The sequence below is a fragment of the Natator depressus genome, chromosome 20 (genome assembly GCF_965152275.1).
Source record: "Natator depressus isolate rNatDep1 chromosome 20, rNatDep2.hap1, whole genome shotgun sequence".
Classification (NCBI taxonomy): domain Eukaryota; kingdom Metazoa; phylum Chordata; order Testudines; family Cheloniidae; genus Natator; species Natator depressus.
Window position 1 is genome coordinate 22,352,329 of NC_134253.1, and position 22,320 is coordinate 22,374,648.

Consider the following 22,320-nt stretch of genomic DNA (forward strand, 5'->3'; position numbering starts at 1 on the left):
CAGTGGCCAGTCCCTGGGAGCCCCTGCAGTCCAGCCAAGACCTAGGCCTTGCCCCCGGGGTGATTTTCACCCTCCAGGATCAGCAGCATCAGGCTGCTGCAACACGCTTCAGCTTGCAACCGCCTTCCCCTGCCATCCCTTGCAAACACTGGGCACCCCTTTGGGGCCAGATGGGGCATTGCCCACGCTCCCTCTGGCGCCTGGCTTCTGAGCCGAGGGATCCTCTCAGGACGGGGTGGGCTGCGATTCTGTGATCTCGTTTCCTGAGCCAGGCCTGGGGCTTGTTTTGCAGAACCTCCTGTGGAGTTTCCAGGCCCAGGCGGGAAGCCTCTGCAAGGCGGCGCTGGAGGGGCTGAAGCAGATGAAGGCTCAGAGCGCTGAGCCTGTGAAGGGGCCACTGAAGGTGCCAAGCCAAACTTCGGGGCCTTGCTGGGTTTGTTCCCGTTAGGGGGAGGAATCGCTGCTCCTACTTGGATCTAATCTAAGGGCGATAGATAGGAATGCAGCACCTGGAACAGGAGATAAACAGCAGCACTGCCCAGAAATTCCCATGCCTGCCTCTCCAGGGGCCTCTGTGCCCAAGAAACTGGCTCTCCTCAGTTCCTAGGCTAGACGGGACCATTGTGATCATCTAGTCTGACCTCCCAGGCAGCAATGTCAATTGCAGGAGAACTTGTCTTTCCTTTCAGGGGGATTGTGGGAAGGCAGTGGAGGACTAGCAATCTGAGGATGGGGGGCTCAGGCACTGTGACACCAACACCCCCCACGTTTGCTTGGCCAGGGCTTCTTGGACATTCTGGAGAAGCAGATAAATGTAGTCGGGCAGCAGAGCGAGAGCATGGAGTGGAGACACAAGATTGCAACAGAGCTGATGGCCATAGTGGAGAAGCTGCTGAGATTGCTGGCCCTTACCCTGCCTGAGAGCATGATCAGCATCACGTCCACCAACGGCACAGGTCAGCACCTGGCCACGTGGCCCCCGTTGGGCTTTCATCACCCGCAGCCAGTGCTCCCGCCCCCCTCCCCACAGTGCCCCCTGCTGGGAGTCGGGAGCTCCCCCCCACAGCCAGTGCCCCCTGCTGGGAGATGGGAGCTCCCCCACCCCCAGCCAGTGCTCCCCACAGCACCCCCTGCTGGGAGAGGCTGGGACTGGAGTAGCCGGGAGCTCCCCCCACAGCCAGGAAAGCACCTTGCCTAGCTACAGGCTTCCTGTCCATGTTCTCTGTTGTGAGCCCTGGCTGGCGCTGTGGTTGCAGAGCTGGGGCTGGCGGTCAGGAAGGCTGGGGCCCAGAGCCAGGAGACCGTGACGCTGCAGCAGAGCAAGACGCAGATGGAATTAAAGTGGGCCGGAGCCCCAGGGCAGGAAAATGAAGGTATGTGGTCATCCCCTGTGCTGGGGTGTGTACAGCGATGGGCATGGCCAGACCATTGGGAGCAGCAGCACAGCGCCCCCTGGTGCCAGGCTGGGGTGTGTAGGGGGACGGGGCACGGCCAGGGCATTGGGGGGGGCACAGCCAAGACATTGGGGGTAGCACCCCCAGCAGCACAGCGCCCCCTGGCACCAGTCTGCCCCAGGGCCCCTCCTGCCCCCCATTTCATCCATCTCCTCTGGCTCTCGCAGGCTTCACCCTGGCCGGGCTGCTGACCTACCAGGGGATGAGCCCCATCCTGGACGGTGCTGCGCGGGTGGAGTGGGACAAGATCGGCCAGACGGGGAAGTGGGCGCAGGAACGGGGGCGGCCCAGCTACCGGGTGCTGTCTCCAGTGGTGTCGGCCTTCGTCGGTGACCAGGACACCGAGGCACTCAACCTCTCCGTCAGACTCCACTTCAGCCACCCGGTGCCGGTGAGCCTCCGGGCTGCGCATGGGGGGAGGGAGCCTGGGGCGCCGGGGGAGCAGAGCTGGGCCCATCTAGTAACACCCCCCACCCCGGGCAGCAGGCGAATCCGCCTCCCACCCAGGGACAAACTGAGGCTCTGTGCCCCCAGCCCCTCGTGCCCCCTCGACCTGCCCTCTTGGGGCCTGGGGAGTTCTCCCCCCCCCCTTGCACCAAGTGTCTCTCTGTCCGCAGGAGAAGGTCAACCTGCCCCGCCTCTGTGCCTACTGGAATACCAGCACCAGGCGCTGGGACACCGACGGCTGCAACCTGCAGAAGTCGAATGCCACCACCACCCACTGCCTGTGCAGCCACCTGACCAGCTTCGCCGTGCTCATGGCCTTCTACGAGCTGGAGGTAAGCGTGGCCCTCGCTGGGGCCTCAGGGCTGGGCTGGTTCTGCTCTTCCCCTCAATCCTCCCCGGCGGAGCAGGAGTCACTCCAGATTCCCTGCCTGAGTAAACCCGTTCCCCACCAGCAGGCCGGGCCCTGGATCCGATCAGGGGCAAAAGCAGCCACGGGCTCAGGGAGACTCCCCAGATAGCGGCGACCGACGTGCCCCCCAGCCTGGCCGGCTCACCCCATTGCATTGCAGGACAGAGCGGTCCCCATCCCCATCGCACAGAGGCAGGGAGGGGTTAAATGCCTCACTCAAGGAGACACAGGGAGGTGACATCGGAGCTGGGAACGGACCCCCCCCCAGCCCCCCTGCTCCCCTCCCAGAGCTGGAATAGAACCCAGGAGTCCTGAGCTGCAGCCCTTTGCCACAAGCGCATCCGTCTGGTATAAAAGCAGCTCCCCCCGGGCAGGGGCTTCCATCCGCCAGTTGGGGGCGCTCTGCTCTCTGCTACAGGGGAACAGCCCAGCCCCTCGCACTTTCTGGCACCCCCGTCGTGCAGGGATCGGTGCCAGGGATTCCCCCTTGGTTGGTGGTGACCTTAGAGCCCCCATGGCTCTGGGGCTGTGGGTCAGCCCGGGGAGGGGCAGGCTGGGCAGCATCGACTCCATCTGGGCTGCTGGACCCAGCCAGACACTGTGGTTCCCGCAGGCTGCCCGGTGTCGCCACTAGGGGGCTCTCCCAACCCTGGCCCAGAGCGAGGCCGACAGGCTAGCCCAGCTGTACCCTGAAACCCAGCCTTGCGGGGGGGGGGGGGGGGGGGGGGACACGGGGACCCAGACTAATCCCCCCCACCCCACCCCCTGGCACAGGACTGGACCCTGGACATCATCACCAAGGTGGGGCTGGTGATCTCGCTGCTGTGCCTGCTGCTCTCCATCGTCACCTTCCTCTTCTGCCGCGCCCTCAAGGGCCCCCGCACCACAATCCACCTGCACCTCTGCCTGGCGCTCTTCATCGCCTACGCCGTCTTCCTCACCGGCTCCTCCAGCACCGGCAACAGGGTACCCGGCCCCCCCGCCAGCCTGGGGCCCCGCTCCCCACAGCACCCCCTGAGCCAGTCTGGGGCCCCACTCGCCACAGCGCCCCCTGCTGGGAGCTCCTCTCCCAGCCAGCCTGGGGCCCCACTCCCCACTGCGCCCCCTGCTGGCAGCTCCTCTCCCAGCCAGCCTGGGGCCCCGCTCCCCACAGCGCCCCCTGCTGGCAGCTCCCCCCACAGCCAGCCTCGGGCCCCACTCCCCCACAGCGCCCCCTGCTGGCACAGGCTGGGGCGGGAGAAGCCAGGAGCTACCCCCACAGCCAGCAGTCCTGCCTTGCTTCCCACAGTGCCCCGCCAGCATCTGGGGCTGAAATAGCCGGGAGCTCCCCCCACAGCCAGTGCTCCTGCCCCGCTCCCTACAGCGCCCCCCGCTGGGCTGGGGCTGGAGCAGCCGGGAGCCCAGCCCTGACGTGCCCGCACCCCCTTGGCTACAGGTGGTGTGCGGCGTGGTGGCCGGGCTCCTGCACTACTTCTTCCTGGCCGCCTTCTGCTGGATGTGCCTGGAGGGCGCCGAGCTCTACCTGCTGGTGGTTCAGGTCTTCACCCCCCACGGCCTCCGGCGCCATTACATGTTCCTGCTGGGCTACGGCGTGCCGGCCCTCGTCGTGGGCCTCTCGGCCGCCACCTACCACAAGGGCTACGGCACGGAGCGCCAGTGAGTCACCGGGCTGGGGCGGGGCAGGCCCCCTGCTCGCGGCCAGGGGCTCGTGGGGGACAGGGCAGCACACGGGGAGAGGAGCGGCTCAGCCGGGTGGGCTGCAGCCATCTGGGCCCACCAGGGGAGGGGAGGGGTGGGCCGGGCCCCCTCTGGGGTGGGTGAGGCCAGCGTGAGGGAGGGGGCACCCGCCTGCCACTTAGGCCAGGGCCCCAGCCCAGGACACTTGTACAATGCAAGGAAGCGCCCAGGCACCAAGGGGGGGTGGGGGTGGACTGGCATGTCTCCCTACCCCACTCTGCCAGTGCTGGGGAGACCCCCACCCCACAGTGCCCCCTGCTGGCAGGTGAGTGACTAACCCCCCATATCTGTCCCTCCCCCCCACAGCTGCTGGCTCTCGCTGGAGAATGACTTCATTTGGAGCTTCCTGGCGCCCATCTGCATCATCATCGCGGTAAACCCCCCTCCCCCAGCCCAGCGCTGGCCCCAGAGGGTCTGGCTGTCGGCTGTCCCTCGGTTCTTTCCTCGGCCACCCAGCCCCAGGGCAGCTGGGCCCCTCGCTGGTCGTCCCCCATCCCACCCCGGAGGCAGAGCTGGGTCACTAGGGGGAGTGGGGCGGCCCAGGCCCAGGCAAGGGGCTGCCCCATGGGCTGCACAGCTGGTAAATCCCATAGTCCCAACCCTTGGGACACACTTGCCCCTCTCCCAACCAGCCTCTCCCCTGCCCCCTGACAGGTCAACGCCGTGATCTTCGTGGTCACCGTCTGGAAGCTGTCCCTGAAATTCGCGGACATCAACCCTGACATGAGCCAGCTGAAGAAGCTCAGGTAGCGGACAGGCGGGCACGGCCCCCGGGGCAGCAGAGACCCTGGCAGTGCCCTGCTGACCCCAGTTGCGGGAGGGGGATATAATTAGCAGGATGTTATCCCCCCCCCCATGTGTGGGGGGGTAGGGGGTAACATGGGGGAGGGGGCCACATATGAGTAACATTTTCCCCCACCCCCTATGGCTGGGAGGGCAGAGCTGGGGGCACGGTCCGGGGACATGGGGGCTGTGTGTCGGAGATGTCAGTCACATGCCACACGGGCAGGGCCCTAGGAGGTGGGGCCCCAAGGGGGGGAGGGGAGGGGAGCTGTGACTGAGGGGCGGGGCCATGTGACTGGTTCCCCCCCCTCCCCCGCAGGGTGCTCACCATCACGGCCATTGCCCAGCTCTGCATCCTGGGCACCACCTGGATCTTCGGCATGTTCCAATTCAACCAGCGCAGCCTGGTCGTCTCCTACATCTTCACCATCCTCAACACCCTGCAGGGGCTCTTCATCTTCCTGCTGCACTGTCTGCTCAAGCAACAGGCCAGTCTCCCCCTAGCCGGCGCTCAACCTCAGCCCCACAGTGCCCCCCTCCCGCCCCGGGCACTGCCACAGCCAGCGCTCAGCTGCCCCCAGCACCGCCCCCCAGCCGGTGCTTAACGGCCACCCCACCGCCAGCGCTCACCCCCTGACCCACAGTGTCACCCCACCCCTGGGCTCCTTCCACAGCCAGTGCTCAACTGCCCCCAGCCGGTGCTTAACAGCCACCCCACCGCCAGCCCTCACTCCCTGCCCCACAGTGTCACCCCACCCGTGGCCTCCTTCCACAGTTGGCGCTCAATCCCTGCCCCACTGCCCCCCACACAGGGACCCCCACAGTTGGCGTTCAGCAGCCCCCAGCACTCAACCCCTGCCCCACAGTGGCCCCCCCAGACACCCCCCACCAGCCAGCGCTCCTGCCCCACAGTGGCCCCCCTGGCACCCCCCACCAGCCAGCGCCCCACCCCTGGGCTCCTTCCACAGCTGGTGCTCAACCCCTACCCCAGAGCCCCCCCCCCTTGCTGGGGGCTCCCCCCCACTGGGAGCTCTCCCTAGTGCCCTCTGCTGTGAGGGGCTGGAGTATCTGAGAGCTCTCCCCCCCACCCCCACCCCCAGCCAGTTCTAGGCCCTTGTCTCCCTACAGCTGAGGCCCCACCCCTGTGAGCTCCCCTGCGCCGTGGGGTGACCAGCCCTCTCCTCTCTCCTGCCAGGTGAGGGACGAGTACCGCAGGTGGCTGAGGTGCGGCGGCCTCAAGGGACCGGCCAAGTACTCGGAGTTCAGCAGCTCGACCACCACACGGGTAAGGGGGGGGCCAGGCCGCGCCCCACAACAGCGCAGGAGCCTTCTGCCCTGCAGCCCTGCCCCACCCTCCCCTCCTGCTCTGGCCCCCACAGCCAAACCCCACCCAGCAAGTGCTCACTGCCTCCTCCCTGTGTTTGGGGGGGGAGGGGCGGGGGTTAGAAGAGAAATGAGGCAGAGCTGGGCTGAGAAGGAAGTCGAAGCCAGAGAGAGGGGCTGGGAGCCCTGGGGTCTGTGCCCAGCACTGGGAGGGGAGGGGAAATCTAGGAGCCAGGACCCCTGGGGTCTGTCCCCAGCGCTGGGTGGGGCTGAGAGCCAGGACCCCATTTGTCATTTTGACTCACCATGAGGCCTTAGGGCCACTAGTGACCAGCCTGGGGGGAGGGGAGGGGAGAGTGGGGGGTTAAGTCCTGCTCTAACTCCCCCCCCCCCCACCCCTTTCCAGCAGGGGCTCCAGACTTCGCAGGAGTCAGGGTTGTAGCACTCTTGCGCTCAGCCCATTTCTGGACACCGCAGCTTTGCACATGAGAAAACCCGGCCCCCTGCCCCCAGCCTGGCAGGGCCCGTGAGCAGGAGCCCCACCACGCACCTGGACTCGCCGCACGCAGATGCTTCAACGGTTGCCCAGTGGAACCTGCGACCCGCTGGTCACTCGCGCCAGCCCCAGGCCTGCGTGCAGCGGCCAGCGGGGCAGCCGCTCAGCTCCGACGCGATGTACTCTGGCCACCCGGGGGCGCCTTTCCCTTTGGTACGAACGGTTCCCTGTCCCCGCCTGCAGCACCACGATGGGCTGGGCCGAGTGCGTGCAGTGGAGATGAGCCCAGCCGGCGGTGATGAACCCTCCACCCAGGGTCTGCAGCATCAGCCACTGCCCTTGGCTTCCATGACGGTACCACACGGCCTGAGCCGAAGGAGGCAAGCGGCGGCCCCCGGGGCTCAGCTGTCTGTGTCTCACGGGTGTCACTTTTTTAAAATGATCTTTTTAAAGTTATTAAAATATTAAGTTTGTGACAAAAACAGCTGCTTTGAGGAGCCACATGTGTGGCAGCTGGAGAGAACCCAGGAGTCCTGACTCCCAGCCCCTGCTGCTCTAACCCTGTTACACGTTCTAAGGGCAGCTGGGCCCCCTGTGATCCCCTGAGTCCAACCAGCTGCAGAACAGGCCCGCGCCCTTCCTGGATTAATTCCTGCTCCATTGAGAGCAGAACATCCCAGCTCCATTGGGAAAAGGCCAGTGACAGCCCGGGGGAAGCTGTCCCAGTGCTTAATTTACCCTCCCTGCTGATTTCCAGCATGACTTGGTCTCACTTCCAGCCCTCTGGCTGCTAGACTGAAGAGCCCATTATCAAAGTCCCTGTAGACTGACCAAGTCACCCCTTCCCTGTCTCTTTGCTAACCAAATTGAGCTTCTGGAGTCTGTCACTACAGGGCAGGTTTGCGAATCCTTCCACCATCCTCGCAGGCCTTCTGGCCTCTCTTCAATTTATCAGCGTCTATCTGGAAGTGGGGGCACCAGAACTGGACACTAGTTAAGTGGCACTCAGCCCAGGGCCAGCTATATAGTAAAATAACCTCCGTACTCCTACCTGAGCATCCCCTCTTCACGCATCCTTTAGCTACAGCATTGCCTTGGAAGCTCCTCTTCAGCCGATTATCCACCATAACCCCAAATCTCCTTTGCAGGATAGCGTCCCCCTCCTGTGAGTATGGCCTACACGACATCCTACTTCCCCTCGTTGCTGGGATAGAACCCAGGAGTCCTGACTCCCAGTGTCTCAGGGAGACAGAACATGTAATACTCTGAAACCGTTTTTAATCGCACAGATAGATGCGGCCATCTCTGGGGTGGGACACAGCTGTTGTGAAAAGCTGCAGCCACTTTCCAGGCCAGTCCAGATAAGGCATTTAAACCAAATTAATTAGAACCTCCCTTGCAGGGGGCCATTACACACAAAACGAATTAAAATCTCATTAAGCCCATCAAGAAGCTAAAACCCCACCACAGGCACTTGGTAATAAAAAGTTTATTTGAGACACTGTCACACACACATCTACAGGTTTAAAAACTGCATAAAAAATGAAATACCCGTGATCTGACTTAGAAAGGGTTAAAAAGAGCAGCCAGGCTGGTTCTGGGCAGGGGGGTCTGATTCCGTTATCGGCTCTGTTCAACTGTAAGAGAAAGAGGCTGTTAATCCCACTGCTCCCACCATAGGGCTCCCTCACCCCATTCAGTTCTTCACTGTGACCAGACTCCCCACCACCACCACTAGGGGGCTCCACCACTGTGGCCCCCGGAGCAGCTGGCATGGCAGCCACCAGAATCCTCCCTCTAGGAGTCATGGGGGCAGAAGCCATGGGGGGAGGAGCCAGTGGCTGCTGCCGTTCCACAAGCCCCACCCCATGCTGAGTCTAATCTACAGGCCCATCACCATGGCACCTGGGCGCCCTGAGGGCATGGGGCTCCCCAGCTGTGATGTCCCCCAGAAAGACCAGATTTGGGCCCAAGCCCCACAGCTGCTCCCTGGGGGGAGGGCGACGGGCCGAGGGCTGCCCCCCGGCCGGTACGTACTGTACGTGGAAATGTCGATCTCCTCAGGCAGCTCTGCCACGTTCACCTCGAAGCGATCCTGCACCTCGTTGAGGATCTTGGCGTCGCCCTCGTCCGACACGAAGGTGATGGCCAGGCCCTTGGTGCCGAAGCGCCCGGCACGTGCCACCTGTAATGAACGGGGCGGGGCTATCAGTGGGGAGGGGCCTCCAGGAGCCACGCCCACCTGCACCATGTGACAGGAACACGATGGGGCTGGCAGGGCACTGGACTCCTGGGAGCTCCTCCCCCTAGGAACCTGCAACCGCCTGGGAGCCCAGCGCAGGTGTGGGAGGGCATGGGGCCAGGAGAGGCTGGGGTTCTGTGACCCACCGTGGGCGATGCAGCGGGGGGGTGGGGGGGCAAAGGCAACTCTGAGGCCCCCCAGGTATGCCCCCCCAACCCTATGGGGGCATCAGCAGGGGCCACTTGCCAAGCATCCGCCCTGCCTGATTATTAAAGAGCCAGGCATCCCGACAGTGTTACGAATTACACCCGATAGGTCACGCACAGTTCAAGCCTCGGCTGAGGCACACGAACAAAGTCCACAACTGCAGAGTTTCCAGAGACACTAAGTTAATTACGCTCGAGCATGGTGCCCCCCTGCTAGTCAGGAGGGGGCCCCGAATGCAGGTTATACAGAGATTATATACCTTTTAGCAAAGCATGTTGCACTCGTGCATCGGAAACCTTAGCCAGTAGACAAACCCTTCCCTTATCTACCACCTGTCCCTGCTAGGTACATTCCCCGTGCTAGACCATTACTTCAACTACACAACATGGTCCCAAAGCAATGCACCAGTAGCCTCTCCTATCAGGATGGGAGGCTCACATCAAGGCCAGGAGGCAGGGAATTAGAAACAGACAAAGAACAGAAACCAGGAGTCGAGACAGGCCGGAGACAAGGGGGGGCTTTCACAGGAATGCAGTATCTAAGGAACACCCCTCCGGGTGCATGATGTGCTTGCTTTTAGACAATGGTGGGCCCCAAACCAAAATGGAGTCACATATGCTAACTTTTCCTTAACAACAGGCCCAGATCAAACCCATCCCTGGGCAGCCAGGACCATACCGCTTGTCAGCAAGGGCGCCCCTTGCTCCAGTAACAGCAGATACCAGAGTAGCAGCTGGTCCAGGGGTGCTGGGCCCCCAGTGTTGGGCAGAGCCTATGGGCAATGAGGCTCCCCACCGATGCCCATGATGTGCCTGGGCCAGCAGCCGCAGGGTCAGGCCCCCCCCGTGCCGGGCCAGGCCCGGCTCTCCCCAGCAGCAGAGCTCACCCGGTGCAGGTAGGTGTCCGAGTCCTCGGGCATGTCGTAGTTGAAGACGATGTTGACGCGCTCGATGTCCATCCCCCGCCCGAACAAGTTGGTGGCCACCAGGATGCGGCGCTGGAAATCCTTGAACTGCTGGTACCGGGACAGCCTGGGGGGGGGAAAATCACACCTGAGACCCCAGCCCTGCTCCAACCACTAGGCCCTGCTCCCCTCCCAGAGCCTGGTGCCAGCAGAAATCAGGTCAACGAGACTCGCCAGGCCAGGCCAGGCCCTGCCCAGCCCCTCCGGTGCCCAGCACCCACCTCTCCTCCTGCGACATGCCCCGGTGGATGGCGATGGCCGGGAAGTTCTGCTCCACCAGCAGCTGGGCCAGGGCCATGCAGCGCTGCACCGACTTGACGAAGATCACCACCTGGGGGAGGGGCGGAGGGTTAGCACCCAGCACCCGACAGCTCCACCTCCTCCCTGCCCCCACCCCATCAGCACAGGAGGTGGGGGGGGGACAGGACACCAGCTGTTCAACCCCAGCCCGGCCCACCCCCCAGATCTTGCCTGGAATCAGACCCCCCCAGGTCAATCCTGCTCCTGCCCCCCTCTGCCCAGCCATCTACAGGCCTCACCCCTTCTGCAGTGGAGTCCAAAGGGCCCATCTTGCCCTGGTCTCCCATCTGGGGGGTGTCACTGCCCCTCCCCCCCTCCCACACACACAGAGTGCAGCCAGAGGAGACTGAGCAAGCTCTAACCCCCCCCCCCCCCCCCAACCAAGCAAGGCTCCTCCCCCTCCTGGCTCTCCCAGGGGCCTAGCGCTGTGGGTGGCTCTGGCAAGGATCCACAGCCTGGCCCTGGCGTCACAGCCAGCCAGAACGCAGGAGTCCTGCTCCCAGTCCCACACTCCCCTCCCAGAGCTGGGGACGGGACCCAGGCGTGTCTCCCCCCCCCCCCACACACCTGGTTGAACTCCAGCACATCGAGCAGGTCAAAGAGCTTGCGGTTCTTCTCGCTGTCCTTCAGCTTGACGTAATACTGCTGCAGGCCGTGCAGCGTCAGCTTGGTCTCGTCATCCACGAAGACCTCCATGGGCTGGGGGGAGGGAGCAGCTCAGTGACACCCCCTCACTGCCAAAGAGGCTTCAACCCAGCTCTCCGTGAGCCAACCCCCGGTTTGAACCCAGCACTGAGAGCAGGGGCTCCGCCACTTGAGCTGGGGGAGAAGCTCCCTTCGACAGCAGCCATAGTAGACCCTTACCCTCCCCACACCACCCAGCCACTAGAGGGAGTCAAAGCTCCACCTCCAGCATGGGTCAGCAACACCCCTACAGCAGGGCCTGCCTCACCCCGGCTATGGACGTGCCAGGGGCATAGGGCTGCCAAACCTCGCTGTGCCAGGGCCTGGGGCAGCACCCAGAGTGGTGGGAAGGCTTTTCCACAGCAGACCCTCCCACACAACGCTGGGGTCCCAGGGACCCTGCGTGAGGGGGCCAGGAACCCCAGACCAGCTGGCCCCCCACCATGCTGCCTCCTGCCCAGAGCAGGGGACCTGGCTGGGTGCCCCCATCAAGCCAGCAGGTGCTGGGTGAGTTGCTGGTGGCCAGGCCCAGAGGCTTAGGGCTGCTCAGCGCTGAGGCCAGCCGGGGATCGAGGGCACCTTTCCTGGCCAGGCTGGGGAGGGACCAGGCCCACGAGGGGTGAGGGGCAGGGGGACAGGCTGGGCCACAGGGGGTGAGGGGCAGGGGAGCGGGCCAGGTGACAGCAGGTGAGGGGCAGGGCCCAAGAAGGGCGATGGGCCGGGGGGGCAGACCCAAGAGGGGCGATGGGCCGGGCCGAGGAGCAGGCCCACGAGGGGTGAGGGGCCGGAGGGGGCAGGGCAGCAGGGGATGAGAGGCTGGGGGGGGGGGGGGCAGGGCTGAGGGGCAGGCCCACGAGGGGTGATGGGCCGGGGGCAGGCTTTGTGGCAGGGGGGGAGGGGTGATGGGCTGGGAGGGCAGGGCCAGGCCCACGCGGGGTGGCACGGGGTGAGGGGTGATGGGCCAGGCCGGGGGGTGGGGGTGGGGTCCTGAGGACTCACATCCTGCATGAACTTGCGGCACACCGGCCGGATCTCCTTGCTGAGGGTGGCGCTGAACATCATGCACTGCTTCTCGTGGGGTGTCAGCCGGAAGATCTCCTGCACGTCCCGCCGCATGTCTGTGGGGAGGGAGGGTCACTGTACTGGAGACAGCTGTGGGGGCCTCGTGTTTAACCCCCAGAGGTCCAGCCCTGGGAACGAGGCCCAGAACCAGCCCGCTGGGGTGAAAGCTCCAGCCCCCCCCAATCCCCCAAGTCGCTCCCTGCAACCGGTGACTTAATCCCAGACTGTCTGATCCCACTCCCCTGCAGGCAGCCTCCCCCTTGCTCCCCGCCAGGTGTCTGCACCCCGCCCCCCGGCCTGGGGTCACACCCCAGACACACAGGCCTGGCCTTCAGACCAGCAGGACCCAGGGACACACAGCTGGGCCCCCAGGACTGGGCAGCACCTGGCATCAGGCAGCTCCAGCCCTGATGCTGGCAGGGTCCCTAGGGCAGAACCAGCTGGCGCCATCCCTGCCCCAGAGAAAGGAGACGCTCGCCACCCAGGCAGCTGGAGAAGGTTCAGACCCTGTCATGTATTCCCAGCGCTGGGAGGGGAGCGGGGCTTGAACCCAGGGGCCGTACCCCCCACCCCCCAGTCTCCCCTGGTCTAACCACTAGGCCCCACTCCCCTCCCAGGGCTTGGATTAGAACCCAGGAGCCCTGACAGATGATGCAGACAGCCCCTAGGCTTCAGGTACCCCAAGCAGGTTGGGACACTCTGGGGATCCCCCCCCACACCCCCTAGCGCCCCCCACCCCATCTCACCAAGCTGCTCCAGCATCTTGTCGCACTCGTCCAGCACGAAGTGCTTGACGCTCCGCAGGTTGAGGCTCTTGTTGCGCACCAGGGCCAGGATGCGCCCCGGGGTCCCCACCACGATGTGGGGGCAGTTCTTCTTCAGCACCTCCTCATCCTTCTTGATGGACAGGCCCCCGAAGAACACCCCCACCTGCAGGCGGCCGGGGGAACAGCAGGGTCAGTGGCCAGGCAGCGAACCCCCAGCACCCGGCAGGCCTGGGGCTAGGGGAGCATCCCTCCACTCCCACTGGGGGGAAACTGAGGCAGGAGGGACAGGACTTGTCCAAGGGCAGTTTAGTGGCAGGGCCTAGACTTGAACCCAGGAGTCCTGACTCCCAGAGCCGGGAGAGAACCCAGGAGTCCTGACCCACCCCCAGCCACTCTCTGGGTCTCCCACATGAGCACAGAGGAGACAGAGACCCACCCTTGCAGCTTCCAAGCTTCAGGCCCTCAACACAGTCATACGGGCAGCTGCTGAGCGGCTCACGCTGTGGGGGGTGGGGCTGTGTCTCCAAGGTCTAGCCCCCTGGAAGGGGAGATACTCCCCACACTCCTCACTCACTGGAGCCAGGCTGAATAACACTCGTGGCTCCACCGGGGGCACCAGGGGCGCGGGGGAGGGGGTTCCCCTCGATGCCGGGGGGCCAGGCTCACCTTGACGCTGGGCATGTACTTGGAGAAGCGTTCGTACTCCTTGCTGATCTGGAATGCCAACTCCCGCGTGTGGCACATCACCAGCACCGACACCTGGGGCGGGGGGGAGAAGAGAAGGGGTCACCCCAGCAGAGACCCTGCCCTGCCCCCCTGGGATACAGCCCGACGCCCCCACCCAGGGACACCCCTCCCCCATCCCCTCAGGGATAGCTGCCACCTCCCACAAATCCTGGAGAACAGGTGGCCCCATCTTTGCCCCTTCCCCTGAGCTTTCAGAGCTCCCCCCACCCCCATGAAGACCGGACTAATCCAGAGCACCGAGGGTCCATGCTGCTAATGCTGCAACAGCAGGGACAGGCCCCACGGCTAGCCAGGATTGCTCTGGCCCATGGATCCGGGGCAGGCCATGGCCCCCAGTGGCCCGGGCTCAGCGGAGCAGAGTTCGGTGGCTGCCAGCCCCATGCGGCTACGGCCCGCTGGGAGGCTGTCCTGGGGCAGGATCCAGCCCACAGGGGGTATCCCAGCACCAGCCCAGTGCCAAGCTGGAGGCTCTGAGCCAGCCCCCCGAGGCAGCGGAGCCACTGGAGATCCAGACACATGGCAGCAGCGCCCAGGCAGGCCCATCCCCAGCCAGGAGTGAGCAAAGCCCCATGCTCCCTGCAGTGCTGGGGGCAGCAGGGTATGGCCGTGGGGCAGCAGGCTCCTGAGGCACATCCAGCTGGGTCAGCGAGGGCCCAGGGCCGCGCTTCAGGGCGCTCACATGCAGCGAGTTCGCCAGCTCTCGGATCAGCACCGCAGCAGTCTCCCTGCTGCTGCCCGGTCCCCACCTGCTCCGGGGATCCCTCCAGCATCGGTGGGGTGGTGCCAGCCCCACAGCCCAGTGTGACCCCCACCAGGGACCCCTGGCCTCCCCCCCCAGCCCATAGTCAGATTGAAGGCAGAAGGGATGCTTCTCAGCAACAGCCTGTCCTGGACTCCGAGGCTAGCCTGGGCCAGAGAAACACACGGCTCTGGCCACACTGGATTCTCCCACTGCGTCAGCAGCACCCCAAAGTCCCCCCCAGGGGCAGGCCCAGAACCAGCCTCCCAGGGATCCACTTCCCAGGAGCTGCAGGCCAGAGGGGCCTGTCTAACCCCAACCTCCTGTAGCACGGCCAGGGACTGGCCTCCACTCACCCCTGTACTCAGCCCAACAGCGCATCAAGCTAAGGCACCTTCCCCACGGCGGCTCGCGTGCAAAGCATCGAGACTCGGAGAATCCAGCCCTGCCCTGGCGTCCGTTCCCAGGGTTAACCCCCTTCGCTGTGAACCACGCACGGCCCTCATTTGCTTAACGAGCAACAGCGCAAGCAAGAGGTGGCCAAAAGTACACGTGGGCTCAGAAATGAATGAGTTGAGTTCCTGCAGTACAGGTCCAGCCACAGCTATGAGCCAGCATGGTCAAGGACGCAGTGGGTGTCCCTAAACCTGGGACTGGTGGACAAGGGATGGATCACTCGCTATTGCCCTGCTCTGCTCATTCCCTCTGAAGCATCTGGTGCCATGTTCTCCTTGCCAAGTCTACCCCACAGCACACCCATGCGAGTGACCCCAGGTGCCTTCCCACATGGGGTGGGGCAGAGAGAGGCGAGGGGGCCGGGGAGGCAAGCCTGCTCCTCTCCCCAGCAAATCCCACAGCCCAGACACACACACAGACACCGGCCCCCACCCTGTACCTGTCCATCCACCGGCTCGATCTGCTGCAGCGTGGCCAGCACGAAGACGGCCGTCTTGCCCATGCCCGACTTGGCCTGGCACAGCACGTCCATGCCCAGGATGGCCTGCGGGATGCACTCGTGCTGCACTGTGGGAGCAAAGGCAGACGCACGGCCGTTACACGGGGCACAGCAGAACGAGGTAGAGCTGGGGATAGAACCCAGGAGTCCTGACTCCCAGCCCCCTGCTCTAACCCACTAAACCCCACCCCCCTCCTGCTCTGGAGCATTAGGGTCAGCCCCCGTACTGAGCCCCACCCCTCTCCCAGGGGCACAGTGCCCCCTAGTGCCACACTGGGACCAACACTGGGGAGAGCACCCCCTGCTGAGCCCCACCCCACTCCCTGCAGCACAGCACCCCCTAGTGCTGCACTGGAGCCAGCATGGACTGTGGGGGAGAGCGCCCCCTGATGAGCCCCTGCTTCCCCCACTTGGCAGGGCAGATCTCGAGGATCTCACTCCCTTGCCAACGCCCCCGTCCCCCCGCAGCTCTCACCAGGCAGCGCCGCTCTCTACGGCCCCCGCCCGCAGCTCCTCCCAGGCGGGCTGGCAAGGGGGTTGCGCTCCTGGGGGCCGGGGGCCTCGGCTCCGCTCCTACCTTCAGACGGGTGCTCAAAGCCACAGTCCACGATGGCTCGCAGTAGCTCAGGTTTGAGCAGGAAATCCCGGAAGCCCGAGCTGTGGATGGACACGTAGGAGCCTTTCACGTCCTTCTTTGCTGGAGGGGGCACCGCATCCGTCACCACCTGGGGCTCCTCGTCCTCCTCATAATCCAGCAGCTCGTTCTCCACGTCCTGCTCAGCCATTCTGTGAGGAACAGACACGCTCAGCGGCTGCGGGTCCGCACTGAGGGGCACCAGCGGAGCAGGGGCAGGGGGAACAGGGCTGGGGTAGCAGGGGGCTGCGGGTCGGGACTGAGAACCCACAGAGCTGGTGGGGAGCTGAAGCTGGGCTAGCAGGGGGCTGCAGGTGGGGATTGAGGGGCACTGCCAGAGCTGGGGGGAGCCCAGGGCTGAGGTATCAGGAGCTGTGGGTCAGGATTGAGGGGCGCTGGTAGAGGTGCGGGGGGCTGCGGGTCAGCAGTGAGGGGCAGTGACAGAGCTGGGGGTGGAGGGGGGGAGACACGCACCCAGGGCTGGGCTAGCAGGGGCTGCGGGTCAGGATTGAGGGGCACTGGCAGAGCGCGGAGGGGGACAAGGCTGGGCTGCCAGGGGGCTGCAGGTGGGGATTGAGGGGCACCGGCAGAGCTGGGGGGAGCCCGGGGCTGAGGTATCAGGAGCTGTGGGTCAGGATTGAGGGGCGGTGGTAGAAGTGCGGGGGGGAGCCCAGGGCCGGGCTAGCAGGGGGCTGCGGGTCAGGATTGAGGAGCACTGGCAGAGCTGGGGAGAGCCCAGGGCTAGGATATCAGGGGGCTGCGGGTCGGGACTGAGGAGAACCCACAGAGCTGGTGGGGAGCTGAAGCTGGGCTAGCAGGGGGCTGCAGGTGGGGATTGAGGGGCACTGCCAGAACTGGGGGGAGCCCAGGGCTGAGGTATCAGGAGCTGCGGGTCAGGATTATGGGGCGCTGGTAGAGGTGCGGGGGGCTGCGGGTCAGCATTGAGGGGCACCGACAGAGCTGGGGGGGGGGGACGACACGCGCCCAGTGCTGGGCTAGCAGGGGCTGCGGGTCGGGATTGGGGGCACTGGTAGAAGTGGGGGGAGAGCCCAGGACTGGGCTAGCAAGGGCTGCGGGTCGGGATTGAGGGGCATCGGCAGAGCTGGGGGGAGCCCGGGGCTGAGGTATCAGGAGCTGTGGGTCAGGAGTGAGGGGCGCTGGTAGAGGTGCGGGCGGGAGCCCAGGGCCGGGCGAGCAGGGGGCTGCGGGTCGGGAGTGGGGGGCACCGGCAGAGCTGGTGGGGGGCAGGGCTGGGGGTCGGGAGTGGGGGGCACCGGCAGAGCTGGTGGGGGGCAGGGCTGGGCTGGGGCTGCGGGTCGGGAGTGGGGGGCGCCGGCAGAGCTGGGGGGGGAAACTCCTGCACAGAACTTGCCCCCCCCCAGAGCTGCTCCTGTCGGGGATCGAGCCCAGCCACCCCGACCCCGGGAACACAGAGCGGGGAAGGGGCGGGGGGGGCCGCCGCCTTGGGGACACCAGAGCATCGCCCGCAACAGGCCCCCGACCCCGGGTCCGGACCAGGCCGCAGGCAAAGCCCCGGGCTCGCGTGACCGCCCCGCCCGGCCGCTCTCACCTCGCGCTCCCGGAGGCCGCTCACGTGGTGCCGCGCTCCGGCTCCGACTCCCGCGCGGCTTGTCCTCCTCCCGGCGACGACAGAGCGTTCCTTCCGTTTCCGCCCCCATTGGGGCGGTGCCCCGTCACTCCGGCCGCGCCCTCCATTCTCATTGGTCTTCGCCAGGCCCGAAGCCCGCCTGACGCCGGAAGGAGGCGGTGCAGTTAGACGCATTGCCAGTTGATTGGCTGGTGGAGCTGTCGATCTTTCCAAGCGGCCTGTTGATTGCGTCGTCTCGCCTGTCAGTCACCGCGTTCTTTCACTGGTTTCCTGGGGGGGTAGATCTGCCATCCTGAGTGCGGGCGGTGCAAAGGGCACGCGAAGCCCGGGGTGAGACGCCATCTTGATTGATGGCAAAGAAAGACACCATTGGGCTGGGAGGCAACGAGACGCCATCTTGAGTGCTGGCAGGAGCTCCCAGCCAGGCTCAGAGGCGCAGAAGGGCCAGGCTGGGCCATGGGGGGCAGGCGCCTTAGCTGGGGATGGGCAGGGCTGCTGGCAGCCAGGGGACCGACCCAGCCGCCTTGGCTAGCAGCCATTGATGGACCCGGCCAGGGTCTGCTCCAAGCCCAGTCCCAGCTCTTGGCGGAGAAGCCCGTCCTTCCGTTTGCTCGTTAATTTCATCCGGTGACCCCGGGTTCCTGTGTTACGTGAAGGGGCAAATATTCAATCTCTCCACCCCATTCCTGATTTTATAGTCCCCTGTGTCGATATCCCCCCTCGGTCAGCTCTTTTCTACACTGAACGGTCCCGGCCTTTTTAATCTCGCCTCGTATGGAAGCGGTTCCGTCCCCCTGATCATATCTGTTGCCCTTCTCTGCACCTGTGCCAGTTCAACATATCTTCTCTGAGACGGGGTGACCAGAGCTGCACCCAGTATTCAAGATGTGGCTGGACCATGGATTTATATCGTGGCATTGCGATATTTCCTCGCTTATTTTCTATCCCTTTGCTAATGGTTCCCAACATTGTGTTCGCTTCTTCGATGGCCACTGCCAACTGAACGGATGTTTTCAGAGAAGTATCCGCGATGGCTCCAAGATCTCTTTCTTGCATGGTAGCAGCTAATTTAGACCCACTCACTTTGTATGTACAGTGGGGCTTTCGTTCTCCAATGTGCGTTACTTTACACTGCTCAACACTGAATTTCATCTGCCATTTTGTTGCCCCATCACCCAGGTTTGTGAGATCCCTTTGTAACTCTTCGCAGTCAGCTTTGGACTTAACCGTTTTGAGTAATTTTATATCATCTCCCAACTGCCAGCTCACTGTTCACCCCTTTTTCCAGATCATGAATGGAAATGTTAAACAACACTGGTCCCGGCACAGACCCTGCTGTTTACTCATCTCCATTGTCAAAACAGACCATTTATTCCTACCCTTTGTTTCCTGTCTTTTAACCAGTTACCAATACATGAGAGGATCTTCTTACTTATCCCATCACTGCTTACTTTGCTTGAGCACCTTTGCTGAGGGACCTTGTCAAAGGCCTTCTGCAAGTCCAAGTGTAACCCACACGTGTCCTGGGTGTGGTGTTCTGTCCCGTCTAGTGGCACCGAGACCACTTAGAGAGAGATGAATGAGTCTTCTCTACAGCCTTAGCTAAGGGCCACGCAGCTTTTAGCTCATGCAGGAGAGGCTTATGCATTTAGCTCGAGAGATCCCAAGTTCGATCCTGCCCACTGTCGACTAGTCTTTCAGTGTTACACAAGCATGCTATATCCACTGACTGGATCACCCTTGTCCACATGTGTATTGATCCCCCAAAGAATTCTAGCAGAGTGGTGTGAGGCATGATGCCGTGCTCATCTCAAACAGCCCTCCCCTCTGCCCCCTGGGCTGCACAGCTGTGGTATTGGGCCGTTCTCCAAGTTACCGCAAGACAGAGCATTTCCACCATGGAATTCATCATTTTCCTGCTGCTAATCACCTATCTTTTGTCTGTTTGGTTGGTTGGTTTTTTTCTCCCTGCCCTGCCGGGACTGATCTGCAGCACCCCCTGGTAACACCCTGGGGCTTTGTGAGCAATGTAGATCCCAAGTGGCCTGCATTAATTTGATGGTGTCCTTGCTGCAGCCTCGTGGGTGGGAGCCCAGCTGGCGACTCTCTGTGCCAGAAGCCCATATGCTCCCCCCCCACGCAGGAATGCTGGGCATATGGCAGACCGATGGGCAATGTGTAAACAGGGGGGATTCGTTATCAAACGAAGCAGACAATGATTCCACCCTACCAAGCCCCAGGCTGGCCTCGTTCTGGATGTGAGATGAGCAGGAACTAGGCTCTGTCATCAGGCTTTAAATACATCTGCAGAGAAGGGATGTTGTCATTAGGGGGCGCTGTGCTGCAGGCGGTGGGGTGCGGGGCTCAGTAAGGGGCATGCTCCCCCGGCTGTCAGTGCGGGCCCCAGTGCCCCACAGCGGTGCAGTGGCCGGCTGGGCGCTGTGACCTCACCCACCTTGGCTCTCTAATATCCTGGGACCAACGCGGCTACAGCCACCCTGCACCCGACAAGCTACACGTACCCCAACAGCATAGGTCTCACCCCGCTGGGCGTTGCACCTTCGCCCGGAGCCATTTCCAGGCCCGTCCAGCGCCACTGCGGGGGGGCAGGGCCTTAGCCCCCAGCACCTCACTTGTTGCCCTGTGTAAGCAGAGTCAGGATGGGCTCCACCCTGACATCTGGTGGAATGAGGCCATAACTGCCCAAATGGTCACTTTGGCTGTTGTGGGATCCCCAGTGTCTCTGTTATTGGGGCGGGAAGAGTAAATTGTTATTACCCTGATTATGGGAACTGTGCTGGGAACTGTACTTGGCCTTTTGTTATGATGGAGGGACTCACCATCAACTGAGTAGCACTCGCTAGGCAAGGGACATGGGTTCCAAAACTCTGTGAAGGGAGAGAGACTTGAGACAGGTATTAGTACCTGGTGGTGTGGGCCCCTTTGTGAGGGCCTGAAGCACCAATTGCACCTCTGTCTCTCTCCACTGTGGAATGTCAGAGCTAATTTTGGGTCTATTAAGAGTCTTGCTACAGGTACTGTGCTGCATTCACTTTGGCCTTATGGTGCACCAGCACTAAGGCCCCCCACTACTATGAGCTGAAATCACTGAGAGCTGAAATCACTAAGAGCTGAAATCACTGAGCACTGTGTCAAGTAGTGGGGAGCCGGAAGATCTAGAGTGCAGTGGTGCTGTTCATGAGACGGCGAGCTGTGCAGAGCGGAGCCGTTCGCGAGACGGCGAGCTGAGCAGAGCTGTTCGTGGGACGGCGAGCTGTGCAGAGTGGAGCCGTTCGTGAGACAGCGGTGTGATCGTGAGACGGCGAGCTGAGCCGAGCTGTTCGTGAGATGGCGAGCTGTGCCGAGCGGAGCCGGTCGTGGTGGAGCGGAGCCGTTCGTGAGACGGCGAGCTGAGCAGAGCTGTTCGTGAGACGGCGAGCTGTGCAGAGGGAGCCGGTCGTGGTGGAGCGGAGCCGTTCGTGAGACAGCGGTGTGTTCGTGAGACGGCGAGCTGAGCCGAGCTGTTCGTGAGACAGCGAGCTGTGCCGAGCGGAGCCGCTCGTGGTGGAGCGGAGCCGTTCGTGAGACAGCGAGCTGAGCAGAGCTGTTCGTGAGACAGCGAGCTGTGCCGAGCGGAGCCGCTCGTGGTGGAGCGGAGCCGTTCGTGAGACAGCGAGCTGAGCAGAGCTGTTCGTGAGACGGCGAGCTGTGCAGAGCGGAGCCGGTCGTGGTGGAGCGGAGCCGGTCGTGGTGGAGCGGAGCCGGTCGCGAGACGGCAAGCTGAGCAGAGCTGTTCGTGAGACGGCGAGCTGTGCAGAGTGGAGCCGGTCGTGGTGGAGCGGAGCCGTTCGTGAGACAGCGTAGCAGAGCAGAGCCCTGTGGGGCAGTCAGCTTCAGGACACGTAAGGTACCCCTTACCTCTTTCCCCCACACACAGGCACATTTTAGCCAGACTGGGGAGTAACACTCTGCAGATGAACTTTTGAACTCTGGGGCTGGACTTTTTGGATTTTGGGTGATTTGAGGATTGCTGGACTCAAGAGACATTTGGGGTTCTGGGACTCAAGAACCCGAGGGAAAGGATGTGGCCCAATTTTCTGGGGTGGGTCTTTGCTCATGGTTTGGTTAATGAACACTAGTTGTGGTGTTTTCCCAATTTAATGCTGATGTCGTTTACCTCATGTAATTAAAGATTCTCTACTACACCGAGACTCCGTGCTTGCGAGAGGGGAAGTATTGCCTCTTCGAGGCGCCCAGGGGGTGTGTAAGATTTTCCCAGGTCACTGGGTGGGGGCTCGAGCCAGTTTTGTATTTGCTTTGATGAGAGGGAACCCCTGTGTACTGAACCCGGCCCTTGCTGCTATCAACTTGGCCTGGCAGAAGGGTTACACCTGAAATTAAACAAAATAAACCCGGAAACCCAGTGGGTTAGAAAGAAAAGGCGTAAATGGTGGGCCCCGCAGTGGGGGGGACTGGCCAGCAGGGGGCGCTGCGGCGCTAGGAAAAGTTACAACTCTGGTGTCCATGGGGATGCTTTGCACAAGGAGACCTGGTGCTCTGATGCTAGTGCCTAGATACCAAGGAGATAGATAGCTAGCTAGATAGATAGATAGATAGATGGGGTGTATGGCGATAGATCAATAGATACATTAGATGGGGGGTATATGGGGATAGATAGAGGAGTGTATGGGGATAGATAGATAGAGAGATAGAGAAATAGATAGATAGATAGATAGATGAGCAGGGTGCTTGGGGATGGAC

At 63.1% G+C, this 22,320-nt stretch overlaps 2 protein-coding genes across 5 annotated transcripts in view; one reads left to right on the forward strand and one right to left on the reverse strand.

The window, feature by feature from the left end:
• Positions 1 to 6,836, forward strand: part of ADGRE5 (adhesion G protein-coupled receptor E5) — a 42,039-nt gene extending 35,203 nt beyond the window's left edge. For 2 of the 3 annotated variants that reach the window (XM_074934741.1, XM_074934743.1), the window contains exons 12-23: positions 293 to 403; positions 782 to 956; positions 1,257 to 1,373; positions 1,622 to 1,845; positions 2,072 to 2,233; positions 3,085 to 3,276; positions 3,746 to 3,966; positions 4,354 to 4,420; positions 4,702 to 4,793; positions 5,150 to 5,318; positions 6,026 to 6,115; positions 6,560 to 6,836. In XM_074934741.1, coding sequence (XP_074790842.1) covers positions 293 to 403; positions 782 to 956; positions 1,257 to 1,373; positions 1,622 to 1,845; positions 2,072 to 2,233; positions 3,085 to 3,276; positions 3,746 to 3,966; positions 4,354 to 4,420; positions 4,702 to 4,793; positions 5,150 to 5,318; positions 6,026 to 6,115; positions 6,560 to 6,595 — 1,656 coding nt within the window. In that variant the 3' untranslated portion in view covers positions 6,596 to 6,836. The remainder of the gene's footprint in view (positions 1 to 292; positions 404 to 781; positions 957 to 1,256; positions 1,374 to 1,621; positions 1,846 to 2,071; positions 2,234 to 3,084; positions 3,277 to 3,745; positions 3,967 to 4,353; positions 4,421 to 4,701; positions 4,794 to 5,149; positions 5,319 to 6,025; positions 6,116 to 6,559) is intronic. The other variant, XM_074934742.1, reaches the window with a different exon arrangement.
• A 1,291-nt stretch (positions 6,837 to 8,127) lies between these two features.
• DDX39A (DExD-box helicase 39A) lies at positions 8,128 to 17,651 on the reverse strand. 2 transcript variants are annotated; one of them, XM_074935787.1, is made up of 11 exons: positions 17,521 to 17,651; positions 15,894 to 16,102; positions 15,257 to 15,384; positions 13,542 to 13,634; positions 12,855 to 13,038; positions 12,046 to 12,164; positions 10,930 to 11,061; positions 10,284 to 10,393; positions 9,985 to 10,129; positions 8,687 to 8,834; positions 8,128 to 8,286 (listed from the first exon to the last, which is right to left on the reverse strand). In XM_074935787.1, exons 2-11 carry the CDS (start codon positions 16,099 to 16,101, stop codon positions 8,270 to 8,272), a joined length of 1,284 nt encoding a protein of 427 aa, XP_074791888.1. In that variant the 5' UTR covers position 16,102; positions 17,521 to 17,651; the 3' UTR covers positions 8,128 to 8,269. The 2 variants fall into 2 exon arrangements, with proteins under 2 accessions (XP_074791888.1, XP_074791889.1); XM_074935788.1 differs by lacking the exon at positions 17,521 to 17,651 and having other exon boundaries at positions 15,792 to 15,932.
• Between the last annotated feature and the right edge of the window lie 4,669 nt (positions 17,652 to 22,320).

What these genes read in the sequence shown, in the direction of transcription:
- DDX39A (XM_074935787.1), bottom strand. Translation starts at nt 16,101, where the DNA reads ATGGCTGAGCAGGACGTGGAGAACGAGCTGCTGGATTATGAGGAGGAC. An exon ending in CTTTGAGCACCCGTCTGAAG is followed by an intron (nt 15,385 to 15,893) that starts GTAGGAGCGGAG and finishes TTGCTCCCACAG; the next exon opens with TGCAGCACGAGTGCATCCCG. An exon ending in CGGACACCTACCTGCACCGG is followed by an intron (nt 8,835 to 9,984) that starts GTGAGCTCTGCT and finishes CGTTCATTACAG; the next exon opens with GTGGCACGTGCCGGGCGCTT.